The sequence below is a fragment of the Psittacula echo genome (genome assembly GCF_963264785.1).
Source record: "Psittacula echo genome assembly, chromosome: 5".
NCBI classification, from domain to species: domain Eukaryota; kingdom Metazoa; phylum Chordata; class Aves; order Psittaciformes; family Psittacidae; genus Psittacula; species Psittacula echo.
The window spans coordinates 66,250,000-66,267,473 of NC_137739.1; the positions used below are offsets into that span (position 1 = coordinate 66,250,000).

General features: G+C 37.2%; 1 protein-coding gene across 7 annotated transcripts in view; it reads left to right on the top strand.

The window, feature by feature from the left end:
- Positions 1-17,474, top strand: part of PPP2R5C (protein phosphatase 2 regulatory subunit B'gamma) — an 88,003-nt gene that overhangs the window by 26,355 nt on the left and 44,174 nt on the right. The window contains exons 5-6 of one of the 7 annotated variants that reach the window (XM_080619010.1): positions 6,670-6,768; positions 8,199-8,322. The exons of 3 other annotated variants lie outside the window; for them this stretch is intronic. In XM_080619010.1, coding sequence (XP_080475136.1) covers positions 8,229-8,322 — 94 coding nt within the window. In that variant the 5' untranslated portion in view covers positions 6,670-6,768; positions 8,199-8,228. 3 more of the 7 variants (XM_080619012.1, XM_080619011.1, XM_080619013.1) reach the window with 3 other exon arrangements.

A 17,474-nucleotide genomic window follows, 5' to 3' on the forward strand; every position in this document is an offset into this window, starting at 1 on the left:
TTTATTCACTGTCAAATAAATCGTGTCACAAATCTAACTTTAACCTGCAAGGAATACTTATTAAAAGATAACATTATCTGTCAGTCCTAGAATAAGAAATTTGAAAAAATGAAGTGACTTCAGTGCTCCATATTATTCTGAAGCGTTGCAAAATTTCCCAATGAACATGTGCTAGTCATGCATATGTAAATTTTAACATGATGTAAAAGTATGCGCTTTTTTGGTAGCATTTCTGTGCGTAGTTTTTAAAGCTGGATAGAATGATTTTATATCCTTATAGAGTACTTCTGTGATGCCAGTGTCATGATTTTGTTCATGGGTTTGGGTTTGGGCTGGTTTCTTTTTTAGATCAGGATGTTGTTTTGTGAAATCTTCAAAATGACTATTGCAGTTCAGCTTTTATTTTCAAATACAGTTCCTAATTTATTCGCAGAGTTACTGTTTACCTCCTGGAATTGGATTTATGATCTTGCAAACATGGATAAAATATTCTTGCAAAGGCATATATAAAGATAGGAAGAAATGAGCTATTGACAGTTGTGGACATACATAGTAACTTTTCACACTGGGAAGTATAGAAGATGGAATACTGTGCTGGTTCCTTAATGTAGAATAACTGTATGTGACAGGATTGTAGTGTTTTGTTGTTGAAGATCTTGCTGTGCATGTTGATCAGTCAAGTTTTGACCTTCTGGTGGAGATGTCTGTTCCTGACTTAGCATGATTTCAACATTAAAAGTACTACCAGTTATATCTATTCTTTCTTCCCCCCTCCTCCGCTTTTTTCTTAGTAAAATAATGAACATGGCACGTCATAAGGGTGCCATTTGTCTGAGCACATTTCATGCTGAGTGCATGGTTTCCTTTTTTATTCAAGCAGAGACTGTAGAGCTATGCCAAATTCTGAGTCTTCTGTGCAAGAGAACACAGAGAACATCAGGGTGGTGTCTCAACTTGTCTGTTTGCGATACAGGACTCTGATAGGGAGGCAAGCCTTCTTAAAGCTTTCCTAATGTTTTTTAGACACAAATGGCTGTCTAGGAGATTGTTTTCTGCACAGTATTAAAGTCTGATGAATCAAGATTGCAGATGAAGTGATTCCAGTTTAAGATTCTGATTCTTAAAAAAAAAAAAAAAAAAAAAATTTGAATTACATTTTCATTGATAAAATTGTTGTAACTATGAGGAAGGGGGAAAAAGTGACAATTTCTCAAAATGCCAGAAATATAAGGTGGTTGTGTGTTTGTCTCAACTGTAGAGTACAGATAAGTAAGCAAAACCGATACCAAGATTAAATTAAAAGCAAATCAAGAATTGTTTTCTGTGCTGCAGAGAAATTCAACTATATATGTTGGTAATTTCCACACATTCATATCAGGATAATTTTAAACTTAATCAGAGTGTATTACCTGTTCGTTTAAAACTAGCATCTGTTTTTGTGATACAAAAGAGACTGACTGGATATATGTAATATAATTGAATGTATGGGAATCATAGCAGTAATGGAGAACTGTGGGTTTTTTAGGAGCACTTTTCTTATAAGCTGTTGAGACTGGAGATCTCAATACTTAATATCACTTTCATTGCAGAAACCTGTTCCTGCCAGTTGTAAATTGGGTAGACAAGAAAGGTGCAGTAATTCTGCCACTCCAGTTTGTGCATTTGTGCATGGCAATGAATACGTTTTGTCCATCTGCAAGGTGGAATCATCACTGTTTATTATCTAGAAGTACTTTATGCAAAGTAAGATGGTAGACTAAACAATAATGCTACTATAAAAGATAATTTGCCCTAATAAATAATGCATTTAAAAGGCAAAACACACAGAGAAAAAAGAAAAATCTCATGTCAAACATTGAATACAGTTTTGTGATTCCTTTCTCCCTTGGACATGAACTATACTGGACTAACTCAACATGCGCAGTGCTGTCCTTCTGGTCCTGGCTGCATTCATGCTTTTACAGTATTTTTGGCAGCCCAATATTGTATTGAATTTATCAAAACAAAAAATCTATAATGAAAAATACTGCAGAAGTTCACTCTTCCCTATGTCAGTATGGTTAGGTGTCAGTGAATGTATGAATTGTATCATGTGAAAGAACTGTGGAGGCACTTTGTCATGTTAATTTAGTAACTTTGTCTTTGATCTTAAAAACATTATCGTAGTGTTGCATAAACAGACTTTCCTGTGTGTATTTTTCTTTTAAATGTTCAGAAGAATTACGAAAGTGTGTGTGGTAAGCATATACATTTCTTAAAGCAAAACCTGGCAATTGCTTGGTGTTCATGCAGGAAAAGATCTATCAAATGAGTAAATACTTCAATATTTAATTATTGCCGAAGTATTAATACTTAGGAATGATCCAGTCAGAATTACTACATAACATTTTAAAGATTAAGAAACATGATAGTGAATAACTACTAAAAAGGTTATAGGAAAAAAAATACTTTGCTTCAGTGTAAGAAATTTTTTTTTTTCTTTATCTAGCTTTTAAGTGAAATCATAGGCTTGGATTAATGAGCTGTTTTTCATTTCAACTGCCCTATCAAACACCTACTTGTTAGTCAGCAGCTGAAACTGTTAGAAGAATGCTTTACATCTGTCCCTGGCAGCATTTCCTACCAAACTTGTTTCCACCAAAGCTTGGCTAGATTCCATAAAAATGGGATTTAAAATGTGGCCTTGTCTTATTTTCTAGATTCTAACTTGTCTCTGAATTGAGATTCAGATCTCTCTTAAAATGTCTTTTATTATGCTCTTATTTACAAAAAGAACATTTTGTTCCACTGCACAGGTCTTCGTTATGATCAAACCTAAACAATGAACTTTTCCATAAAAGCTTTACTGATCGAATACTGAATGCAATATTTATACATATAAATATAAGTCAGTGCTTGCTAGATAATTGGCATGTTCTCAAGTTTTTACTTCTAAATTTCTATTCTTCATTTATTGAAAATTACATGTGTGACCTATGTAACGAGGCCACAGATGGGAGGAAGTTTGGTGTTATACATGTTAGCTTTTATACTGGGCTTGATAAAAATTGTGTCAGTATTTGAAATGAGCTTCTGCAGTCTGCTGTGGGAAATGTTGTTTTGCACCAGATGCTATTCTTAAAATACTTTTTTTTTTTTTTTTTTTAAGGTAACTAATGATATTTTTTGTGTTGTACAGGTTTCTGAACTCAACAGATATCTACTGATTCCTCCCCTCACCCACCCCCCACACCCCTCCACTTATGAAACCTTTTGAGTATTGGCTGAAGGAAAACTTGGCACTGTTATAGTCTATGTGCTACAGTGACCTTGCAAATAGCAGGAAATCAATATAGAGAAAAATCCAATTGCTGGCAGATGTTTGTCAATTCCACTTTTAATCAGTTTTTGCTATATTAGAAAGGAATTTTTGGAATGTAGAAGGTTATCTTTTGCCATGCTTCAATCCTAGAAATTCTTTAAGGAAGCCAAATGATAGTCCATACCCATTTCATTTATCCAGGTAAGGAGTTTTTTCTTATCTGTATATTTCTTTTGATAGCTAAGTATTAACATGGTGGTTACCACCCTCTGTTTCCTTGAAGAATTTCCTCTTGGCTGTCCTTTGGAACTGAGTCAGAACTGTGTAGGAAAAGCCTGGTATCTTTCCTTTTGCTGTGATTTCTTCTCCAAAATGCGTAGTAGTATCCAATGCCTTTTTTTTTTTTTTTTTTTTTTTTTTTTTTTTTTTTTTTTTAACCTAGGACAAAGTTAGTGCCTTCAGGTAATTCATAGTTCAGGGTTGTCAAGAGACCCTTGTTTCCTATAGCCTGACATCATTTGTAAGAATGGCAAGTTTTGGTTAGGCTATAACTGGAGGGGAAAAAAGTAAATTGCATTGGTCCTACCAGCAAAAGCAAGTTATGTTTATTCCCACCCCTTCTTTGGATGGCTGTCTGGTAAACCAGATAATGGAATCAATGTGACTCAAACCCTTCCCCCCTTTTCCTTCTCACTTGAACTCTGCTCAGTCTCCTAATCTGGTTCAACCATGCAGCGTGTACAGCAATTTCAGATGGTTGTGCACGTGCACCTCAGAAGAGGTGGGGTGGCAGCAGTAGCTCATCTAGACTTCACTCAGTTTAGGCTGCCATGGAGCACTGTTTTAAGTTAACAGAAAACCAACCTGAGGTAAAGTAAGAGGCTTTATGCTGGATTAGTGGACTAAACCAACTCAGCTGTGGGTCTGATGACCACTGAAGCAGATGAGAGGAAAATAAAGCAGAGGGTAATGCTGGAATGAGACAGAATTAGGCTGCCTTAGGTTGCTGAGGCATAGCAACTTCAGCAGTCGCGGAATTGTGCCTTTAGTTACCTTAGAGTTCAACCTAAATAGTCCTCTCACAATCAGAAAAGGAAAACTCCTCATATAATCTTATAGGTAATCAATTTTGTCCAAGGTGTCTTCATGAAAATAGAAATTAATCCAGTTTTACTTATCTTGTATGTTGTTGATTGTCAGTATCAGAATAGTAGCTAGTTCAGAATGAAAATAAATACAGTCTTTCGGCAGGTGAATTGGGGGGGTGGGTGTTGGGGTTTTTTTAAATCACAACCCAAGTAGAATGTGTGTGTTTTGAAAGCAATACTACATAGTCTTTTAGGGTAAAGAGAATTCACCAGCTATAGTGATGGATCCTAAATGTAACACATTTATATCCTGAGAAATTTATTATGGTGGTTTTCTTCATTCCTATCATCAGGAAGTTAGAAATGATGAGCAGGGTTCGGCGAAAACCTGGAACTGCTACAGCTTTGCTGTGCTATCAGTCTGGTTTTTCATTCATTAAATTCTAAATATGGGTAGCCAAAGTTAACACAGTTTTTGATTGTGTTGCAATGGAAGTGTATTCATAAATTAGTTTAAGTAAGCTCTTCTTCCTCTCACTGATATTCATTAGCTCCATTCCACTTGTACTAATATTCTTTCCCTTCCCATTAGTAAGTCAGTTCCTAACTCAATTTTCTTTGCAATTTTCTTCCCAAATGAGGTTGCTCAAAGTAATTGAACTCAAGTAAATATTTTCCTTTAGTGGCAAATCAAATGTTTTAATGCTGAAACAAAGGGAGGTCATACAAACCTCCTGAGTAGAATGTAGTTCCAAATGTGTACAACTGGTGAAGATACCAGATTCTGTTAATGAGCAAAAGGTCTTATAAAGATTTATGTTCTTCAGCCCCACTAGTGTCCTGTCAGAAGCATACCAGGAATATACTGAATTATTCATTATGGCTGTTTTAACCAGCTTTATACTAAGTACTGACCTCAGATGCAACACAGTCCTGCAAAGAGGAAGAAATGTGAACATGGTATGCATATCTTGCAAAGAAAACTTACCTGAATGTGGCTTAGTGGTCTGCTGATGCTACTGTGAGTACTGTAGATGTCACATTTACTCTCTTCAGTGAAGCAGAAAAAAAACTGTCTAGATGAGGCCATTAGTGACATGGTTTAGTGGTGGACTTGGCAGTCCTGGGGTAAAGGTTGGATTTGATGATCATAAAGGACTTCTCCAAGCTAAGAACATTCTAAGAACAATGTAGGGAGGTTGATTCTGAAACCATTACCTAAAATTTGCTAATGAACGTCCAGCTAAGAAAGCCATGCTTGTGTATAAAGTAGGAAGTGGAACTGTAACAGAAGTAGCATTCCCTTTTTGCCTTGTGTTCCAGTACAGTAGTTCAGTTGTGTGCCATTGGACCAGCAGTCTTCATAGCCATTAATCCTTGCAGGGAGTTTCAAAGGAACAGAAACAGCAGTTGACCATTGAAGCAAAGAGAAGAGAGAGAGAGCAGCTGCCTCTTAAAGATGTGGTTACCAGATAAACTAGAATTTTAAGCCTAATTTTTGCTGCTTCATAGTGTGTCTTATCAGTATAGAACAGCCTAATTGTTACTTTAGATAGGGAAAAGAAACAATTTTCTTAAGAAATTCTGCATATGAAAATAGAGTGAAAATTATCTCAGTTCTTCAGTTTTCTTTTTATCTTGATCCATCAAGATCTGGTAGAAAACTTTGTATGAGGTCAGTCTTGTTTTTTTTAAATCACATTTTATTAAAGGCTCATCTCTGGTAGCTTTTTGTTTTATAAGACTAAAACTTCATATCTAAGGTATACCCATTTTGAGAATGTACCTCCCTTGGTTTTGTCTAGGCTGGAAGGACAAATAATTTGAATCTCTGTAGTCTTAGGAAAAAGGTTTAAAAAGGCATCAATTTCATGTAGTCCATTTCAATGTTCTCTAAAGCAGGATCAGCTACATTTGTATCACTCATTATGTTTGGTCACTTTTTAAATTACTGGAAAGTTTGCAGTCTTTTGTTTCACTGTACTTATTGCAAGAGGATTTCATTTAATATCTCACCTAATCTTCCTTGATGTAGGAGAAATTTACTGTCTATAGGGAATGTAGGAAAAACTTAATTCCATTCATCTCCATAATTACTCTTTAAAATACTTGGATATTCTCAGTCTAGTCTTTCCTATTAAAAAAACCCAACAAAACCCAAACCAAACAAACCAACCCTCCCCAAACAAGTAAAAACACCAGCACCTTACATCACAGCAGCTTTATTTTTTTAACTAAGTAATATTTTCTACATTGGTCATCTTTGGGCTTTCTCATCAGGTTTATATCCTCCTTCAACTGTGACATCTAGGAGGTACTACTTCAAAGTGGATCTTGTCAGCAATCAGTAAATCCAATTGATTTCTTCATGTCTTATAGGTAATATTCCTCTTCTTTTTTTTTTTTTTTAATGTATCCCAGTTATTCTTTTCCTTTCATCCAATTCTGTAATATTCAGTACAGCTCTAAGTCACCTTTGAACAGTATATTATTGTAGTAAGATAAAATTTTTCTAACCAAGTATGCATATGCCCAATAATTTGGTTTTGTTCCAAATTTTCATCAGCAAATTACCTAATTGAAAAGTGGGGGGGTTTTTTGTTCTTTTTTTTTGTTTTGTTTTTTTATGTACTCCCTTTTTTTAGCTGATGGAAGTTAGGTCAGTGCCATAGATCAAGTAATCTAAATATTTAAAGGTGACATACTGGTGCAAGCAGGATTTGGAGAGAAGCAGTATACTGACACTTAAGGTCACTCCCAGAGGTGCAGTACCTAGTGGGCAAAGTGGTTCTTCAGATAGCTAATTATAAAAATAAACGTGCAAGTCTTGTATGATGAAGAAAAGGTTGTTTCAAATAACTTAAGTAATTTAACTAAAGTTTAGAAGTTGGCATGCTGTACTTTCTTGTTTTTCTGGGATTATACAGCAAAACTGTTTCCATATGCCTCTATACTGGTTCTTAGTGCTGCAATACCTTAATTTTTGATAATAGTAAAAAAGTTGTTTATGATTACTGAACTTTCTGGAATAGAAAACATAAAGTTTGCATTATGCAAGCTTAACAACATTAACTTCAGTTCAAAATTGGTCCATTTCTAGAATGAAACAAATATTGAGATGACCATGAAACATGGGGTTCTCATCCCCTGCATGTCAGGTGTTTTAGATTGTTTTTATTCTTAATATACGTAATGGAAACCAACCTAAAACACCTCATGGGGATGCTTATGAGGTTGGTTGTTTGGTTGTTGTTTGTTTTTTTTTTTTATTACTATACCTGTATCTTACTGTGAACTACCTTTTAATAAGGCTCTTGTAAGCTCAAGTGGTAGATGTTGCCCTTAATGCTGTGTTTTTCCACGCTTACGTTGAACCCCTGTTTGGTAATTCCTGGCGGCCGTGCTGAAGGGAAGATTAAGCTTTTGGCTCTTTCAGGAAAGAAAGATACAATTGTTGCGCTCTTTCTAGCAGGTGCGTACAGAATATTATTTGTGGGGGGATAACAGAGCAGCAATAACATCATCCTGGTTTAAAATAAGCGAACGTGGAGACTCGTCACCTCCTTTGCCCGCGGTTTGTCAGGCGCCGCTGCCGCGGGAGGCGCGGGGCGCGCAGGGCGCAATGCCAGGCCCGCGCCAGGCTCCGCTCATTTGCGGCCTCCTCGATGTCATTTGAAGTTGCTGCCGTTGGCCAATGGGGCTCCTCCCGCCCGCTGACATCACTCACTAGCCAGTTCCCTCCAGCTGCAGAGCGCTTCGGTTTCTGTCTTTTTTTTAAACTAAAATGGAGGCTGGTTTCTTGCCTTAAGGAGTACACCGCCTTGCCTGCTGGAGCCTAGATGTTGACATGTAACAGAGCTAGCAGCAGGATGGTGGTTGACGCAGCCAATTCCAATGGGCCGTTCCAGCCCGTGGCTCTTTTGCATATTAGAGGTGAGTTATTGTGCGTGCGAGAGGAAATCGCGACCCTCCGACGGGCTAATAAATGGCTATTGTGATGCTCGGGAAAGGGGAGCAGGAGGCCTCTAGCCCCGACACTTTCTGTTTGGCGATAAAACCGGCACAGATCAAAACTCGTCCTCTGCTCGATGTGTTTAGGGAAGATTTAGGAATTCGCAGAGGCATTGCATGCATAGCTAAAAGCAGGTTTTACTGCTTTCTGCCGTAACTCTCCCATCCCCCTTTCAAGCTGCGCTGATGTCAAAGGATGTGAAGTCATTACCCCAGAAAGGTACTGAGTGGGGGAGGGAAGAGCCAAGTTATCGCTTTACCGTTTCTGTAGAATAAGGGCAGACGGTTGATGTGTTTCAAAGCCTTTTTTGTGGAAATCCTTCCGCTAGAGCTCCTTTAAAACCCATTGCAGCTCGTAAAAGAATTGGAAGTGTTGTTGGGAAGGAGTGGGGGTGCGTGACATTTATTCTGAAAATATCCTTTATGTATTCAGAAAGCATTTCATAGAAGAGATGCAGTTCAGCTTTAACAAGCAAGCTCTTATGTGCCTCGTGGTGTGTGCAGTTCTGAATGTGAAATTTCTGCACAGAATACGTTCTTTTGGGTTTATAGTATTAGTGCATTGCAAATCTACATTTTATATAATTCATTGGGAAAATACATGTTGGTGTGATACTTCTGCGTAATACTGTGTGTGCATCTCTTGATCTGTATTTTTGCAGTTAGTAAAATTTTGCATTGCTGTTGTTTGCTTGTTGTTTTTTTTTTTATTTCTCCTGCTGGCTGTTAACCAATCAAAGCTTTATTTTTTTTTTTTTCTTTGTCTTGAGGTTGTTTTGGTTTAGAACATGTTGTGAAAGCTGAACATGTATTAGCTGGGATCAGTATACCTTGAACAGTGGCATTTATATGCAAGAAACACAGCTAATACAATTCTTAGTTACCTTTGCTCCTCAGCTTTCACTGACCTTGGCTTGATGTTAGTACTGAAAAGCGTATTTTTTTCATTAATATTTCATACACTGAAAAAATTTTTGCTTTGAAAGTTGAAAAAAAAAAACCAAACCACTGAACAACCCAACAAATGCAACTGTTCAAAAGTCTGCTCCTTTAAGCAGTAGCACTGATCTTCATGTATTCAGAAATCACAATTTCTCTTTACCCTTTAAAAGAGGAGCCACCTCTCTTCTCTGTCTGAAGTGGGACTGGAAGTATTTGAGAAGAGACTCATTTTGGTCTGGGGGGTGGGGCATGCGATTAAATTCCCTTGGGTTAGAACAGGGACTGTGCTTGTTGTCTAGGGAATAGAAATGCAACTGCCTGACCTGTAGGTTTTCACTCTGCACAAATCACCTTAATTCTCTGATAGATGCTGCCTTTAGGAAGGGGAGAAGCACCATCTCTTAAAGGTGCAAGTTAGGAGAGCAAAACAACGTTGGAATCATAATGATGAAATGTTATCATGAAGAACCTTAGTAATCCTTTGTCTCAATACGATACTAAGATTCTTGTCAGTGAATTTATCATCCCTGGTTTTGCTCCAATCAGATATGTAATTATGGAAACAATAGATTTTTTTTTTTTTTTTTTTTTTTTTTTTTTTTTTTTTAAGAGAATGTTCTGAAATTTATTTTCTTAAGACCTAAATTCTTGGTGCAGTGTATCTGAAATTTTGGTACACAGCAGTAAAGGTTAAGGGGTTTTGTGGTTTGATTTGTTGCTATGTTTTTGTTAATTTTGTTGGGTTTTATTTGGTGTTTTTGGTTTTTTTTAATGGGTGATGAGAGTGGACTTTCTTGTAAACAATTAGGGAATAACTGGGAGATTCTCTTGCATTTTTCAGGTCCTAGGAAATAAGATGTGGCTCTGGTATTACGGAGTTTCTTGACACTGGGATGGTAAAAGCATCCCTTACATACATGTGTATGTGTATGTAGAAGTTGGGTTGTTTTTTGTGTGCTTCATCTCACTAGCTGCTCTAATGCTCCCTCTACTAATCTGCCTCCAAAATGAAGCCTGTCAGAACAATACATACAAAATTAATAGCAGTAAAAATTAGCTGGTAACTGAAGCCTAATGACACATTTACTGTTTGTCCCAATCTGTGCTGCTTTTGCAGTTGTCCTTTTACATCATCGGTTGCTGTATGGTATTAAATTTCAACTAGAATTTCTTTTTGGAGCTATAAGAGCTAAAACTTAAATGTCAAAAGTGTGGGGGCGCAAGCCTGTCAGTTGGTCTTAGTTGATCTAGTTTATTGTAATGGAAAAGATACTGCTCTATCATGAAATTCATATAATGTTTAAGCTGAATTTTTGAGCTGGTGTACTGTGTTTTCTTTTACCCTTATATTTTAGCTACCATATTTGGTCTTAGTGTAGTCCACAAGGCCTCACAGATTTTTTTAAAAATAAGACTATCAGAACTTCTTTAAAAATTGCAATCATGCTTTTAAAGTTAAATCTGAAGCCCTTTCTGTACCTGGATCACATGGAGTATGTAGTGTTTGCAGAATAAAAAGGAAATCTGATCTGGCATGGGATGGGAGCTTGCTCCCTTTCCTGTTGTTCCTCCTGAACTGCAGACAGCTTTATTGTCTGGGCTACTTATAGCTTTGCTAAAATAACATGGTTGGAAAAACAGATACAGGTGTGGGGTTTTAAAATTATGTTACAAGTCTTGTAAATAAGAAATAAAGGTTTTGCTGCCACTGGTGTCTGCACCATCACCAATAAGGAGGAGCAATAGGTATTTGCAGGATAGGAGGGGTCCTCAGATACCCCATCCTCCAGCAGTTCATTTGGCTGCCAGCGCTCAAGGTCATCTTGGATATGGTGCAGCCATGTAATCCTGAGTCAGAGAGAAAGACCTATGAGAAGTCTTGTCAGGGTTCCACTTTCTGTCAGGAGCTGTCTTTATGGTCAGACCCTAGGCATTAGTCATTGCAGCTATGTGGTTGTCCAGCCATGTACCTCACTGGTCTGGATCCTAATGTGTAGACTACCTAGCTTGGTGTTTCTATTCACTATAGACTTGTTCAGCAAAGTCAACTGTCACTATACTTGCTCTCCTTTCTTCATTCAGGTACTATGCCCTTTGTCACAACCATAGACTGTTGGCAGTTGTTCAAGACCAATGTGTAGAAATCCAGTCTGCAAAAGATGACTTTGAACTTCTTGTTGGAAAATACCAAGTACCAAAAGAGCCTAATCCGTGCTGATCGCAAGTGGCGTGGAGCCATTACTGTGTGTTGTTTGCTTGTGCTGAAAGCACTGGTTCAATGAGAGTGTTTGGTCTGATGGGTAATGAGTCCTTGGTCATTCCAGCTGCCACAGGCTTTCCAGGAGATCCAAGTTATGCTACTGCTGCATTGATCTTTTTACAGTATCTTTGTACTGTGCTGAGCTGCTTGTCAGTGGTTATCATGGTGAGCTGAAGGCTTACCTAGTATTGAAATGATCCAAAGCTTCCAAGAAAATTACAATTCAGTTTGAGTAGCCATTATGGCCATGGAATAACTATTGTGATTTGTAATCCCGGGTAGAGACTTGAGCTTGTATCTGACTGTGAAACAAATGGTGTAGCCAAAGCAACTGGTCATGGGGTATCTGCAGAGAGAGCTCCTGTAGGATCTTTGTGCATCAACAGGTGAGTAGCTATGAAGATGATATTAGGACAGCACAGAGAAGATGTTTATTAGGTAGTACGAATTTAATACTTTTACAAGGAGGAAAGCAGAGCTGGATGGTATTTTCAAGATGTGTCTTCTCATGGAGCCGCTTTGGCAGCTAAACCCCCAGGGTGATGGAAGTGCACTTAGAGCCCTGACAGGAGAATCCACATAAATAAAATGAGGCCTGGGCGAAGGAATTGGGACCTTTTGATTTCCATCTCAGCACTTCAAGCAAAGAAAACAGCTGTAAAAGCAGCATGGGTTAGGAAAAACAGTAAACATTTGTCACTAGGCTTGAGAGTTACCAGTTCATATTTACTGGTGTGAGTTTTGCTGAAAAATGTAGCTGTAGTACAGAGTGCAGTTACAGGTTAAAAAAAATTGTAATTCATTCTGTGGCCAGATAGTAAATGTTTATTCATAGAGGAGGGGGGGCCAAACATTTTCATTGGGAATACAGTTCAGTGCTGTTAAAAAAATCTTAGTACTGTTTCATCAGTACGTAGAGGTAGTTCAAATGCCAGTGTTCTTATGAAATCAAGACACAGGTATTTGAACAAAATACAGATAAAATTCTGCTCTGATCTGTAATGGCAGAATTACCAGAACATAGAAGTTATCTTAGTGGCTTAGTTGCTGACTGGCGGGGAATGGTAATGTCTGTTCATGCTCTTCAAAACTTATTTTCAAGATGTTTTGCAAGGCATACTGAAAGTTATGTGAGAAAGAGAATAACACCCTGATACTGTGCTAACTCAAAGTGACATTTTCTGTAGGCCGTAACCTGTTTCAAATATCTTATTGTCCATCCTTCTCTGCCTTCCAGACCAGCAACTGACAGGTTCAACTTTTTGTCATTATCTAAGTTACTTTAGACTTTTTGAAGGTTGCTTGCATTTTCTTTTTCAAAGAAAAATTATGTTAACTTTGTCCATATTTACGGTGTGTCCCTTGTGTGCATTAATCTTGAGTAAGATTAATATTCTGTTTGCACGTAGGGCTTTTCTACAGGGCTAAAAATGTCAGTAGCAATGTTTTTGTGCTGAAAAGTTGAGAGTGTTTAAATAGACATTTCATGCTTGCCAAAGCCTAATGAAAGATCTTTGCTCTGTTGGGGTAGGTACTAACAGAGCACCAAGCACCTGTCTGAGGTTTTTACCCTGAGATTGGGCCACCTTTGATCTGGAGCTGAAAGGTTACCAAATCACCATGAACTACTGTCAAGTTCTTAAAGCAGCCAGCTGCTATCTAGCTATTGCAAGGTGCATTTCCACTTACATTATATTTTCATAGATGGCTATGAAAGGTCAAGTCCCTTTTGACAATGTGTAAACATAGGAAATGACTGTTAAGTGAGCTGCATATTGCATTTAACCCTGAAGTATGCCATTTATTTCTTAAAGGAGAAAAGCTTGGCACTTCCATTTTAGAAAGAAACTGGCATGTGTTTCTTCTTGGAAAATAATTCATCTGAAGATACTTTTGCCTAACCATGCTTGCAAAAAATCATGAAGGTTCTTGCTTTGCAGGAATTGTTTCTGAGCTAAAAGGTAAAACCATAAAAGAAGCAATTTTGTAATTAAGTGGGAAGCAGATGCCAAAGCTCGCACTTGAGAAGTAATACAGACCAAATTCAGCATGGAGAACAGTAGCCATTAATCTCATGATGTACAAAATGAGGCTGAAAGAACTGCTTTGGGGAAGGGAAGGCTAAGGGGAGATCCAGTCTCCAACTGATGGGAGGGTATAGAGGACAGAGCCAGGCTCTCCTCAGAGGTCTACAATGACTGAGTGAGAAGTAGCTGATAGAAGTTGTAACACAAGAAATTGCCATTGAATGCAAGGCAAAAAAGAAAAAAAATTACCATAGAAGTGGTTAAATACTGGATTCCAAAGGAACTGTGCTTGGAGATACTTAAGTCATTGACTGGACAATGCCGTGAGCATCTGGGCTTAACTAGCTCCCCCTGCTTTGAATGAGGGATTAGACTAGCAGAAATGAAGTAGTTCCTTCTGGTGAAAATTATTCTGTGATTCTGTCATTCCTTGCTGCATGTTGGCCAAAAAAAATGACTAGCCTTACTTTCACTTAAAAATACCAGAGTATGAATTTTGATGTACAAAGAGCAATATTGTTACTGTAAACTGTCTTTTTTTGGTTACTAAGGCAGATTTTTTATTATGTTTAATGCCAGCATGCTTATTAGTAGCACTTTTACCTTAGTGTTACCTCTCTATTTTTGGTGTTACAGTGTTTTAAATTATTCTTATCAAGTCTTTGCAAACTGTTGGGTGTTGGGAACCACATGCAGCTTTAAAAATACTGGTATCCTAAAAGGGTGTTTTGTTAATTTCTTAATATTCTGTTAGGAGTGCAGCAGTATTAAAAACCCATGGCAGGTATGTGGTTTTTTACAGAACACCCATAACTAAAAGTATCTTCTGCATAGTCTAAAACTCATAAATGGGCACAGTCAGCTGTTTAACCCACGTTTCTTTACATTTACGAGCTTTTGGAAAGATCTAATAGACTGAATTCATTTGCTCAGTATTGTGAAGTTTTTCTGTAGTTCTTTTTAACAAGCTTTAAACTGACAATGAATGCAGCATTAACAAACAGTGTGACCTCGCTGTTTGTCTTCTGTGGTGTTTATGAAAATGTTGAGCAGTGTAATTTCTAACACAGATCCCTACAACATGTTTCTGGTTATCTTCCTGCATTATAAAAACATTATGTTAAAGGTCTAAAAATCTGGAGATAATTGTCATTACCAACTTTCTAATACTTTCCAAGAACTTGATAAATTTCAAGCATGATTTCCTTTGCATGATTTTTCCTTTGCATGAATTCCTGTTCTCAGTTTGCCTTTTTTGGGGCATTAATATTTTATTATAGGTTGAAACTGGTTTGCGCAGATTATGAAGTCATACCAAAAGAAATTTCAAAGTCACCTTTCATGCTGGGGTTTTTTTGTAGGCATATACTGCAGGGGAAAATTGATCTGGTTTATTCCTTCTGTGTTTTCTATGTAATGATAATATTCCCCTTCACATGCATCTTGCATTTTATGCATAAATAGATATTTTTAAGGATGATGACTTAGCTGGTCTGAGCATATTTCTTTAAATATAATACTTTAATACATTTAAACTTAGTAACTCTCTGTCGTGATGAGTAAAATCTGCCTGAGAAGAAAGGTACATTACAGTTGTACAGTGTTGTACAGTGTTGTTGAGTTGGACATCCTAATAGTTTTCTTCAGAGATGCTTCCATCACAGTGATAAATTGTGCTAATTCTCTTTCAGTGAATTTCATTTTAAAATTACAGCTGCTTGTAAAATCGGAAGCTTGTTTTGTGGAAATATTCCTATGCAAAAAACCTTCAAAACTTTTTTTCACCCCTGCTAATCCAATAAATGGGATTTCCTAGGGCCAGCACTTCTGTTCTGCTTGTGGGCCATAATTGTTGTTGAGATTGGATGAAATTGTTAAACCTCACCTAAGATTTAAAAGAGTTAAAAATGCTTGTTCTTACCTTTCCTCCCATACAAGCCCATTATAAATTGATAATCCAAAGGGGTGAGAACCAGCTGCATGTTTGGGTTGATACCTGTGCCTTCCTTCCAAGCCATTCTGACTCCATCAGCAGTCAGCCTGACTCCTGGAGCTCAGAGTTGTCCATCTTGCCAGAAGTTTCCTATATTCTTACAGAAAGTTCTCAGCCTCTGCTGTTCTTTTACATTGTTTAACCAGTTACACACTAAATCATTAGCCTTGAAACCCATCCACTGTTCCTTTCTAAAAGTGTTGCCTCAAAAAAGACAAACAAGACCATCTTCCTGAAGAAGCAGCAGCAGTTCTGTTCATAGTAAACCTAGGCATCTTGTTTCTATAGGAATGTGAAATGTTTACTGAAGGGTTTCATCTGTTATTATTAGATAATCGTCTGAATTGTCGAAGGATTTGTACTAATACAAATGACTATTATTATATTCTCTCTTGCATGGTTTTGCTAGATTTTTTCAAAGGACATCCAAACATAGCCACACTACATAGCCAGACTTAGACTCATGGTTTTTTACTGGTATATACTGAAGCAACTTATGGGGAGTGTTTTTATAAGAGTGCACCTAAAGAAGGTTGTGTAGTTACCCCTCTCGTTGCATTCAACATGGTGACATGCTTATTAACTCATCACTTACTGTGTATCATTTTGTATCAGAGGATATATTTTACCTTGCTGCTGCTTTTACTCTGTACTCTGTCATTCCTCGTGCTTCGCTTTGTTGGGTTGTTTCTGCATTTGCCCATATAAAGAGTGTGTAAGTTCTGCTGCTGGAAACAGTGCTAAGTGTTCATACCGCACTTAAAATCTCTGAGGGTATGGCTGTAAAACATCTCTGGACAGGACTTTGTGTTGAGCTGAAAATTCCTTGAAATTATAGGAAAGTAGTCAGCTGGAATTTTAAGCTACATTTACTGATTCGTGGTTTAATTTGCACACCCTTTCAAGGAAGCGATATTAAATATCAGCATAAATGGATATTTTCCCTAATTTTTATTCCTGCATCAAAAATTTTCTGGTTTGGTGCTATGAAATACCTTTTAAGATGAAAACTCAGTGCCATGTGTTTCTGAGGAAAGTATTATTTCTGTGTCTGTTCAAAATTAATAATTGATTCTTTAGTCAGCTAATTTTTCTCCATGTGCTACCAAATACTGTTGGCTACTGAAACCTCATTGTAAATCACACAGGTTAAATGAGCACCAACAGTATTTAATAGCTGCAGGAATATTTACTTCATACATAAACAAGATGCCCCTCTGGTGGAGGTGGCTTTTACAAAGGTTCTAACCTTTATGCTGGAGGTGAACACCTTATATGAGTGAAAGTACAGTCTTGCCAGCCTAACAGAGCTGGTGCTTGGCTTCTGAGACAAAACAGTTAAATGATGCTCTAAGTGTGTGATATTTTAAAGCCACGTCTGCAACTCCTATAATCAATTCCGCTTAATGCACACACAAATCATGCAGTACCATTTCTGCTGTAACTTGCTGGTTAGGTTTTCTTTTTCAAAGGCAGTTAAAATTAAGGGTGGCGTCTGACTCTGGGTTGTTACAAGTGTTGAAAGTGGCAGTTTTCTGTCAGTTTTCATAATTGCTCTTGTTACTGATAACAGTCTTAATTTTATTAAGTAAATATTTCTTTATAAGTTATGCAAGAAAAAGTAATACATGAAATGGAAAAGATGTAAAGTAAAAATAAAGCATTTGGGACTTTTCTAGTAGTTTGTTGCAGTCTACTAATTTGAAACACTTTTCATTTTGAGGAGTTTTATGGAAGGCTTTTAATTTGTATTTTTGGATTAAAGCTACTAGCTGTGTGGTTTCACACAGCCTCTAAAACTGAATTCGTGTTGCTTTTGTATTTAAAGTGAAAGATTAACAATGTCAGTGGT